The sequence below is a fragment of the Scyliorhinus canicula genome, chromosome 27 (assembly GCF_902713615.1).
Source record: "Scyliorhinus canicula chromosome 27, sScyCan1.1, whole genome shotgun sequence".
NCBI classification, from domain to species: Eukaryota; Metazoa; Chordata; class Chondrichthyes; order Carcharhiniformes; family Scyliorhinidae; genus Scyliorhinus; species Scyliorhinus canicula.
The window spans coordinates 15,499,682-15,511,067 of record NC_052172.1 but is presented as its reverse complement, the minus strand read 5'-3'; the positions used below and the strand labels follow the sequence as shown (position 1 = coordinate 15,511,067).

At 51.5% G+C, this 11,386-nt stretch overlaps 1 protein-coding gene across 2 annotated transcripts in view; it reads left to right on the top strand.

Moving 5' to 3' along the window:
* The first annotated feature begins 416 nt into the window (after window positions 1-416).
* The window catches only part of npas1 (neuronal PAS domain protein 1), a 402,370-nt gene continuing 391,400 nt past the window's right edge, over window positions 417-11,386 (top strand). The window contains exon 1 of one of the 2 annotated variants that reach the window (XM_038786009.1): window positions 417-669. In XM_038786009.1, coding sequence (XP_038641937.1) covers window positions 605-669 — 65 coding nt within the window. In that variant the 5' untranslated portion in view covers window positions 417-604. The remainder of the gene's footprint in view (window positions 670-11,386) is intronic. The other variant, XM_038786006.1, reaches the window with a different exon arrangement.

Genomic DNA, 11,386 nt, shown 5'->3' with positions numbered 1-11,386 from the left:
GGCGTGGCATTGGTGCCTGTGTGGGCAAGCGGGCAGTGGCACTATAGAAGATAAGGGAGTGCAGGAATGCAAGTTTTGCTGTTTATTAATGAATTCAATCAATCCTCCTCTTGGAAGTTACTGACTGCACACACCCCTCTGGGTGGGGTGGGGGCGGGGGCGCGCCTTGGCCCAAGGGGTGGGGGCGGGGGCGCGCGCGCGTCCCCCTATTTAGAAGGTGGGGGCGCGCACACGTGGAGGGCACAGGAAAATAAAGCATTCATTCCACAACCCTCAACAATAAAAATGCAATTTGTCAGGCCGGGCGCGCGCACCGAAGGGGACGCGCACTGGGGCGCGTGCCCGAGCCAGCCTGTCACTGTGTTGTTGAGCAGGAGGGGTTTTCTCTCTTTTTTTTTTGCACCGAGAGGCAGGAGGAGGATTTGGGCGGAGGAGGAGGAGGGAGGGGAGTGAGTGCTGCAAACTCCCGGAGTGAGAGGGGAGTTTGCACGGCCCCCGGGGCCGGCCACTGCTCGGTGCAGCCGGTGATGCTGGAGAGAGTCTCCCCCCCCGGGGCTGCGGAGCGCTGTGTGCCGGCCAGAGCAGCGGGAGCGCAGCGCGGGCAATGGAGAGAGCGGCCAGCGCTGCTGCCGGAGCCGGGAACCAGAGCTGGAGGACGGGGCAGCAAGGGTGAGTGAGAGAGCCCGGGGATGGAGCCAGACACCGGGACAGCCAGACACAGAGACAGCCAGACAGAGAGAGAGACCCACACACACACACACACCCAGACACACACACACACACACAGCCACCCAGACAGAGACACACAGCCACACACACACACACACACCGGCTGCAGCCCCTCCGCGGGAGAAACACACAAACTGTGCAAAGGGGGAATGAGAGAGAAAGTGAAAAGGGGAATGAGAAATTGGAGAGAAAGTGAATGGGGGAATGGGAAATTGGAGAGAGAAAGTGAATAGGGGAATGAGAAATTGAAGGGAAAGTGAATGGGGGAATGAGAAATTGAAGGGAAAGTGAATTGGGGAATGAGAAATTGAAGGGAAAGTGAATGGGGGAATGAGAAATTGAAGGGAAAGTGAATTGGAGAATGAGAAATTGGAGAGAAAGTGAATAGGGGAATGAGAAATTGAAGGGAAAGTGAAAAGGGGAATGAGAAATTGGAGAGAAAGTGAAAAGGGGAATGAGAAATTGGAGAGAAAGTGAATAGGGGAATGAGAAATTGGAGAGAAAGTGAATAGGGGAAAGAGAAATTGGAGAGAGAAAGTGAATAGGGGAATGAGAAATTGGAGAGAAAGTGAATGGGGGAATGAGAAAGTGAATAGGGGAATGTGGAATTGGAGAGAAAGTGAATAGGGGAATGAGAAATTGGAGAGAAAGTGAATAGGGGAATGTGAAATTGGAGAGAAAGTGAATAGGGGGATGTGAAATTGGAGAGAAAGTGAATAGGGGAATGTGAAATTGGAGAGAAAGTGAATAGGGGAATGTGGAATTGGAGAGAAAGTGAAAAGGGGAATGAGAAATTGAAGGGAAAGTGAATAGGGGAATGTGGAATTGGAGAGAAAGTGAATGGGGAATGAGAAATTGGAGAGAAAGTAAATAGGGGAATGTGGAATTGGAGAGAAAGTGAACAGGGGAATGAGAAATTGGAGAGAAAGTGAATAGGGGAATGTGGAATTGGAGAGAAAGTGAAAAGGGGAATGAGAAATTGGAGAGAAAGTGAAAAGGGGAATGAGAAATTGGAGAGAAAGTGAAAAGGAGAATGTGAAATTGGAGAGAAAGTGAATAGGGGAATGTGGAATTGGAGAGAAAGTGAATTGGGGAATGAGAAATTGGAGAGAAAGTGAAAAGGGGAATGAGAAATTGGAGAGAAAGTGAACAGGGGAATGAGAAATTGGAGAGAAAGTGAATAGGGGAATGTGGAATTGGAGAGAAAGTGAATTGGGGAATGAGAAATTGGAGAGAAAGTGAAAAGGAGAATGTGAAATTGGAGAGAAAGTGAATTGGGGAATGAGAAATTGGAGAGAAAATGAAAAGGGGAATGAGAAATTGGAGAGAGAGTGAATAGGGGAATGTGGAATTGGAGAGAAAGTGAAAAGGGGAATGTGAAATTGAAGAGAGAGAAAAAGTGAAAAGAGAGAAGGAGAAAAGAGGGAATGGGGAATTGAAGCGAAAAACGTAAAGATGGGGGTGGGAAATTGAGGGAAAAGAGGGGATGAGGAATTGGAAATGAGAAGGGGAATCGGAGAGGAGAGAGTGAAAAACTGGGATAAAGTGGGAATGGAGAGAAGATTGAAAACTGGAGAAATGAAGAGAATGTGTGGGAAAAGAGGATTGGAGAGGAAAAGGGGATGCGAGAACGTGAGGAATTTTTTGAGATGCTGGGAAAAGTTGAATTAGGGAATGAACGGGGAGGAAAGGAAATATGAAGGAAAAAGTGGCGGATGAGATGAGAGAGAATGTGGGTGTAAGTTGGGGAAAGGGAATTGGAAGAAACTGAGATAGAGAGAGGGAGAAAAAGTGAGAATAGGGGAGGGGAAAGGAGGAAAAATGGGGTGAGTAACTGGAGGGAAACGGGACTATGGGTGAAGCAGGGAAAATGAAAGACTAGGGAATAAGAGCTGAGGGCTGAAGGTAACCTGGAAGTGGATTCAATGACAATATGTCCCAAAATGGGGAACTTGAAGGTTTAAGTGAGAGGAGAGCGCAGCGGTGAAAGTGAAGGAGCGGGAAGATCGGGAATAAGAATTCCCAGGGAGTAAGTGATGAGAAAACAGAGACTTAACTGAGAGGTGGCAAGCGGAGAATGCGAAAAATGGCAGTAAGGGGATGGAGGGGGAAGAGAGGGCAAATAAGTGGGGGAGGGGAGATGAGCAAGAAATCCAGAGGAGGATATGGAGAAAGGAGGTGAAGGTCACGGAGGAGGGCAGATGATTAAGGACAGTGAAAAGCGAGACAGCCACTATCTTAATTTGAACAGTGAGTATATTATTGCACACTTGACCAGAGAAGGGTCACAACAGGTAAAAATGTGACCGCTGAGCTTTGGTCTGGACTTGTATTCTTTACCAGTTTTGTTTTTAGACACATAGTTTCATCATTTTGTAAGAAGCATATCGCTGGCAGAAATTTAATATTTATATAAAATAATATTGTACTAGATCAATGCCGGGGAGAGTCTCCGTTTAGTTATACATTTGAAATAGGTGCTTGTTACTGGGGCCAAGTTGATAGCATCAGGGGAGTTCCTTTATCACACAACATTTTCACAGTTCCTCGCTGTATGTTTTGTAAAATGCAACATGTTTGACAAAACAGTTTAAAAAAAAAAAAAAAAGATGTTCTGCTGATCTGAAATATCCAACGCTGTGCTTTGGTTTGAATTAAGCAGCAAACTAGAAATATTGTCGCCTGGGCCAGGTAAAAGGGAGTTTTCTCTCCTGCAAAACTGTGGCTGACTGCTCTTTTTTTTTTCTCCTTTCAAGCAAGATTTTCTTTTTTTGCAAATGGGATTGTGTCGAAGGGGTTTACTTTGCAGCTTGCTTAGGATCGGGAGCTCGGCATGGTGTGTGTGAAGGGGAAAGTGCATGGCTAATAGTGGGGGGGGGGTGAGGTAGTGGAGGATGGGGGGGCGGTAGTGGAGGATGGGGGGCGGTAGTGGAGGATGGGGGGAGGTGGTGGAGGATGGGGGGAGGTAGTAGGGGGTGGGGGGTAGTGGGAGGGGTGGGGGTAGTGGGAGGGGTGGGGGTTAGTGGGAGGGTGGGGGGTTATGGGGTGGGGGTTAGTGGGAGGGTGGGGGTAGTGGGGGGGGAGGTTAGTGGGAGGGGTGGGAGGGTTAGTGGGAGGGTGGGGGGTTAGTGGGAGGGGTGGGGGGTAGTGTGGGAGGGGTGGGGGTAGTGTGGGGGGGTTAGTGGGAGGGGTGGGGGTGTTAGTGGGGTAGGGTGGGTGGTTAGTGGGAGGGGTGGTGGGAGGGGGGGGGGTAGTGGGAGGGGTGGGGGGGTAGTGTGGGGGGGTTAGTGGGAGGGGTGGGGGTTAGTGGGAGGGGTGGGGGTTAGTGGGAGGGGGTGGGGGGGTGTGGGAGGGTGGGGGTTAGTGGGAGGGGTGGGGGGTAGTGGGAGGAGTGGGGGTAGTGGGAGGGGGTGTGGGGGGGGGGAGTGGGAGGGGTGTGGGGGGGGGTAGTGGGAGGGTGTTGGGGGGTAGTGGGAGGGTGTGGGGGGTAGTGGGAGGGGTGTGGGGGGTAGTGGGAGGGGTGGGAGGGTGGAGGGTATGGGAGGGTGGAGGGTAGTGGGAGGGGTAGTGGAGGGTAGTGGGGAGGTGGGGGGGGGTAGTGGGAGGTGGGGGGGTTGTGGGAGGGGTGGGGGTAGTGGGGGTAGGGGGTGGGGGGGTAGTGGGAGGGGTGGGGGGCGGGGCAGTGGTAGGGGGGGGAAGGATAGTGGGAGGGGCTGGGGGGAAAGGATAGTGGGAGGGGGTGGGGGGAAAGGATAGTGGGAGGGGGCTGGGTGGGGGAAGTGTTGTGGGAGGGATTGTGGGTAGTGGGAGGGGCGTAGTGGGGAGGGGGGCCATAGTGGGGAGGGAGGGAGTGGGTTTAATTGGACACCTCTTCCAGTACAGAGACAGTGGGCTGAATGGGCCTCCTCATGTCGTGTAAGATTCCAGAATGACGAGGTTCTGGAGAGTCCTGGATTGGGGGTGGACATGGTCCCGGATTGGGGGGGTTCAGGATTGGGGGGGGGGGGGGCGGTCGGGGAGCTCTGGATTGGGGTTCAGGAGAGTTCTGGATTCGGGTTCAGGAGAGTCCTGGATTGGGGTTCTGGAGAGTTTTGGATTGGGGTTCAGGAGAGTCGTGGATTGGGGTTCAGGAGAGTCCTGGATTGGGGTTCAGGAGAGTCCTGGATTGGGGTTCAGGAGAGTTCTGGATTGGGGTTCAGGAGAGTCCTGGATTGGGGTTCTGGAGAGTTTTGGATTGGGGTTCAGGAGAGTCGTGGATTGGGGTTCAGGAGAGTTTTGGATTGGGGTTCAGGAGAGTTCTGGATTGGGGGTGGACATGGTCCTGGATTTGGGGGGGGGGGGGGGTCAGGAGAGTTCTGGATTGGGGTTTCAGGAGAGTTTTGGATTGGGGGTTCAGGAGAGTTTTGGATTGGGTTCAGGAGAGTCCTGGATTGGGGGTGGACATGGTCCTTGGATTTGGGGGGAGTCAGGAGAGTTCTAAATTGGGGTTCAGGAGAGTTCTGGATTGAGGGGGGGGGGGTTCAGGAGAGTGGATTGGGGGGTGGACATGGTCCTGGATTGGGGGGGTGGGGGGGGTGGGGGGCAGGGTCCTGCAGGTAACTGTAATTGTGTTCACACTGCAGACACTGGCGATGGGCTGGCCTGTTCTCCCAGCCCTGAGCTCCCCCCCACCCCCCCCCCTGGTCCTCCCCAGCCCAACATCACAGCCTCCTGGAGGTGTGCAGTGTGGCTGCCTTTGCCGTGGTTGAATGGGCTGCAGTTCGAGAGACCGCAGTGTGTGCACTGAGCGTGTACAGGAGCTGAACACCTGGACAGACAGGGACAGAGAGACACAGACAGAGAGTCATGAGCCAGACAGATACCAGGAGGGAGTGAATCGTTCCGTTTTTACAGGGTAACTTTTGTACCTACAAGAACTGGCAAATAGGCGCTTGCCGGAGGTTAAGTTAATGGCTAATTTCTGTTTTAACTGGTTGTGTTACAGTCCCTTGTTTAATGTGTGTGTATATGTGTGCGGGTGTGTGTATATGTGTGCGTGTGTGTGTATATGTGTGCGTGTGTATATATATATATGTGTGTATGAAATGTGTGTTTGAAATGAAAATCGCTTATTGTCACGAGTAGGCTTCAAATGAAGTTACTGTAAAAAGCCCCTAGTCGCCACATTCCAGCGCTTGCTCGGGGAGGCTGGTACGGGAATTGAACCGTGCTGCTGGCCTGTCTTGGTCTGCTTTAAAAGCCAGCGATTTAGCCCAGTGTGCTAAACCAGCCCCTCACACATTTTTATATATATATATATATATGTGTGTGTATATATATATATATATATATGGGCAGCACGGTAGCATAGTGGTTAGCACTATTGCTTCACAGCTCCAGGGTCCCAGGTTCGATTCCGGCTTGGGTCACTGTCTGTGCGAAGTCTGCACATCCTCCCCGTGTCTGCCTGGGTTTCCTCCGGGTGCTCCGGTTTTCTCCCACAGTCCAAAGATGTGCAGGTTAGGTGGATTGGCTGTACTAAATTGCCCTTCGTGTCCAAAATTGCCCTCCGTGTTGGGTGGGGTTACTGGGTTATGGGGATAGGGTGGAGGTGTGGACCTTGGGTAGGGTGCTCTTTCCAAGAGCCGGTGCAGACTCGATGGGCCGAATGGCCTCCTTCTGCACTGTAATTCTATGATTATGTGTGGTGTTGTCTATATGTGTGTGTGTGTGTGTCTATATGTGTATGTATATGTATGTGTGTGAGCGTGTGTATGTGAGCGTGTGTTAGTGTGCGTGTGCATGTATATGTATATATGTGCGTGTATATATGTGTGCGTGTGTATGTAGATGTATATGTGTGCGTGCGTGTGCGTGTGCGTGTGTATGCGTGTGCGTGTGTATGTGTGTGCGTGTGTATGTATGTGCGTGTGTATGTATGTGCGTGTGTATGTATGTGCGTGTGTATGTATGCGTGTATGTATGTGCATGTGTATGTATGTATATGCGTGCGTGTGAGTATATGCATGCGTGTGTGTATATATGTGTTTGTATATGTATGTATGTGCGTGTGTATGTATGTATATGCGTGTGTGTGAGTATATGCATGCGTGTGTATGTGTCCCGTACAAGCCTCCCCGGACAGGCGCCGGAATGTGGCGACTAGGGGCTTTTCACAATAACTTCATTGAAGCCTACTCGTGACAATAAGCAATTTTCATTTCATTTCATTTCATGTATGTATGCATGTATGTGTGTATATGTGGGCCTTTTATTTCAAGTCGATCTCGCTTTGCTGTTTTTTTTATTTGACTTTCCTTGTGGAAGTTCTTTTCTCTGATATTTGCCGTGAATAGAGCAGCTGTCTTTTTGAGTAGTGTTGCAGGAGGGAGGAGGGAGACGCTGTGGATGGAGGGAATGTACAAAACTGCCGGATAGGAGGAACAGGCTCTGCCCATGTTTAATATTCCAGGGGTCCGAGCACAGACAGTAAAATATGTCATTGCTCTTTCACAAAGCTCAAAAAGTATTGCGAGGCATTCCGCCTTACCCTCCCCTCACTTTGAAATGTCTCACTTTTCCGACGGAGATCCGTGTTTCTTCTTGTTTAACGTGGTTTCTGTGCGGGAAAGTTGAGGAAGAGGGTGGGGAGAAATTGTTACATTTGATCAGAGTCTGGAAGTGTTGAGGGGGGGTATAGCAAGTTTTCAGGGTCAGACCTGTAACGTTCATTCCGTCTTCCCAGCTCTTGCCATTCGGTTTCCAGCCGTGCCTTCTTACGGTGCAGGAGGAGGCCATTCTGCCCATTGCTCCCCCACCCCCCCCAACAGCAGCCTGGGTCCAGACCCTAGAATTCCTTCCCCAGACCTTACTGCCTCTCCCCCTTTTCACACAGGTCTGGGTCACCTGTCACCGGGTACGGTAGCACAGTGGTTAGCACTGTTGATTCACAGCTCCAGGGACCCCGGTTCGATTCCCGGCTTGGGTCACTGCCTGTGCGGAGTCTGCACGTTCTCCCCGTGTCTGCGTGGGTTTCCTCCGGGTGCTCCGGATTCCTCCCACAAGTCCCGAAAGACATCCCGTTAGGCGAATTTGACATTCTGAATTCTCCCTCCGTGTACCCGAACAGGCGCCCGAGTGTTGGCGACGAGGGGATTTTCACAGTAACGTCATTGCCGGTGTTAATATTCAATGCAAGGCTGTTGTTTGCACGAGCGACTCAACTGATTCCACCCTCCCCCCAGGCCCTGCGAATGTTTTGTTTGCACGTAATTTAACTGATTCCCTTTTTGAAAGTTCCTATTGAATCTGCTTCCACCGCCCTTCCAGACCGCGACAAGTCTGGAATATTCTAGACGTTTAGAGAGAGTAATTTCCGAGAGGGTAACGGTGTAGGTGTAACCTTTTACTGATGAAATGATGGCACCCTCACCGTCGTGCCTGAAGTGGGAAAGATGCAGGGAACAGAGGGAGGGAGGCCTTGAGTCTGTTCTGCCCATCCACTGGCGGCTGACCCCATGCCCCTGATGCTCAGTCGCTGAGGGACCGCCACTGCATCTCCACCCTATTTTTCTATTGCAGCAGTTAAACCGTCCAGTTGAACGACACGTGAGCCTCGCCAGCCTTTGGCGATGCTGGACCGGGCCGACACTTGCCAATCCTGTCTCGGCCAGGCGGACAATTACCAATCCTGTCTCGACCAGGCCGACACTTGCCAATCCTACACGAGCCAGGTAGCTTTTGAAACGTCTTGAAAAATGCCTGCGCGGGTTTTGCAAGCTCTCTCTCTCGTAGTGTCTGAAAGAGGGAGGACAGAAATAGCAGGTTAGAATCATAGAATCATAGAATATACAGTGCAGAAGGAGGCCATTCAGCCCATCGAGTCAGCACCGGCCCTTTGAAAGAGCACCCGACCCAAGCCCACACCTCCACCCTATCCTCATAACCCAGTAACCCCACCCAACATTGAGGGCAATTTTGGACACTAAGGGCAATTTAGCACGGCCAATCCACCTAACCTGCATCTTTGGACTGTGGGGGGGGCAGCACGGTGGCGCAGTGGGTTAGCTCTGTTGCCTCACGGCGCTGAGGTCCCAGGTTCGATCCCGGCTCTGGGTCACTGTCCGTGTGGAGTTTGCACATTCTCCCCGTGTTTCGTGGGTTTCACCCCCGCAACCCAAAGATGTGCTGGGTAGGTGGATTGAACACGCTAAATTGCCCCTTAATTGGAAAAAAAGTATGAATTGGGTACTCTACATTTATTTTTAAAAAAAGAAAAAAAAAGATCTTTGGACTGTGGGAGGAAACCGGAGCACCCGGAAGAAGCCCACGCACACACAGGGCAGACTCCGCACACACAGTGTCCCAAGCGGGAATCAGGTTAAACTGCCCATTCACCTTACGGCAGAATAGATTTCCTCTATGTGTGCTTGCTAGATATTGGACCGGGACCAGCACTCCTAGCTCAGGGCCGTTTTGTCGCAAAAACGAGATGGAATTTGACCTGGCACTCCGAGATGCTATTGATATATTCCCATTGGAAAGACTAGCTATCACGTTGTGGGGGAGGGTTGGGGGATGCACGAAAGGAACTCAAATTTGTATGAAACTTTTAAAAACGTGTTTCAACCTGTAATTTTGAAAGTTGCCGCTTTCATAATGTGGGAAACCTAGTTGTCAATTTGTGTGTGTGTGGGATCTTGCTGTGCACACTGTGCAAAAGGAGGAAGTAATGATCGACTAAGTACTTGGCCAGGTCACAGGAAGTGTGGGGGGATGGGTGTGCCATGGGAGGGCAAATAGAGCCCCGGTTTTAAAAAAAATACATTTAGTGTAGCCAATTAATTTTTTCCGATTTAAGGGGCAATTTAGCCTGGCCAATTCCACCTACTCTGCACATCTTTGGGTTGTGGGGGCGAGACCCACGCAGACACGGGGAGAATGTGCAAACTCCACCCGGACTCCAGAGCCGAGATCGAACCTGGGACCTCAGCGCTGCAGGGCTAACCCACTGCGCCACCGTGCTGCCCTTAGAGCCCCGGGGTGTAACGTCCCTTCTGAAAGGTGGCTCCTGCGACAGTGTAGCACTCCCGCGCCGCTGCACTGGAGCGCGTTGCACTCACGCCCTCAAAGTGTGACTTGAATCCACGGCCTCCTGACTCGAGGGGAGTGAGTGCCGTCCACTCCGCTACAGCAGGTAAATAAAGCTGCAGCACAGGAGCTGAGCGAGACGCAGCCGCGGGGGAGTTAGGATCAATGGATTGTCAGGCCGGAAAAGGAAGGTATTTGAGTGCCTGGTTGCCCAGGTACCCATTTATCTCTTGGGCTAGTGGAGCTTGTGATACAAGGTAGGGAGATCCTGACGTTGCTCTGAGATGTAGCAGGACAGTTGATTTGTAACCCTTTCCATTCCGCCACTGGGTGGTCCTGTGGTACAGTGCGTAACGTTCCCTACCTCTGGCCCAGAAGCTCCAGGTTTGAGCCCCTGCCAAAGGCTGGTTGGCCACTGAAGGAGTATCCACAGGGACAGTTCACGGTAGCATTGTGGATAGCACAATTGCTTCACAGCTCCAGGGTCCCAGGTTCGATTCCGGCTTGGGTCACTGTCTGTGCAGAGTCTGCACGTTCTCCCCGTATCTGCGTGGGTTTCCTCCGGGTGCTCCGGTTTCCTCCCACAGTCCAAAGATGTGCAGGTTAGGTGGATTGGCCATGATAAATTGCCCTTGGTGTCCAAAATTGCCCTAAGTGTTGGGTGGGGTTACTGAGTTATGGGGATAGGGTGGAGGTGTTGACCTTGGGTAGGGTGTTCTTTCCATGAGCTGGTGCAGACTCGATGGGCCGAATGGCCTCCTTCTGCACTGTAAATTCTATGTCTATGTAAAAAGCCCAGGAATCGTTCAACCATTTCCCCATTCTATAACGCGTGTGAAGACGTGCTTCAGCAATCTCCCACTCGCCATGCTGGATGGAGTTAATTGGGCGCGGGGGGGGGGGGGGGGGGGGGGGGGCTGGTGGTGGGGGCTGGTGGTGGGGTGGAGTTTGCAAGGGATGTGATAAAGTTAATCTGAATAATTCCTAACCGCACTCGACTATATTGACTTGGTTGTCAGCCATGTTTCTGTTGTCACGAGTGTTTCTTTGTAGTTTGTGAAATAAATGCGATCATATTTGTTCAAGGCAAATAACGGCCAGGTGGCGCTAAGCTTTTTTGGGGGGGGGGGGGGGGGTTGGTGGAAGGGAGTCTGAAATGAAAGTCGGCAAATGTGCCACCTTGTTGATGTTGCTTAATGCGCGCCACAGTTCGATAAGACGGGCCTGCTAGCCGTGATATTTGCAGCGACGATCAGGAAGGGTGTTTCCCCTCGTGGGCGAATCTAGAACTCGGGGTGGGGGGGGGCACAATTTCAGAATAAGGGGGTCTCCCATTTAAGACGGGAGGTGAGGCAGAATGACTTCCCTGTGCTCCGTTTAATTTTTGGAATTGTCTAATCCAATGGAGATGTAGGATCGACACTACAACCCACTTGCCTACAATGTAATAATCTTTTAGAATCTTTGTTGTCACAAGTAGGCTGACATTAACACTGCAATGAAGTTACTGTGAAGAGCCCCTAGTCGCCACATTCCGGCGCCTGTTCGGGTACACGGAGGGAGAATTCAGAATGTCCAATTCACCCAA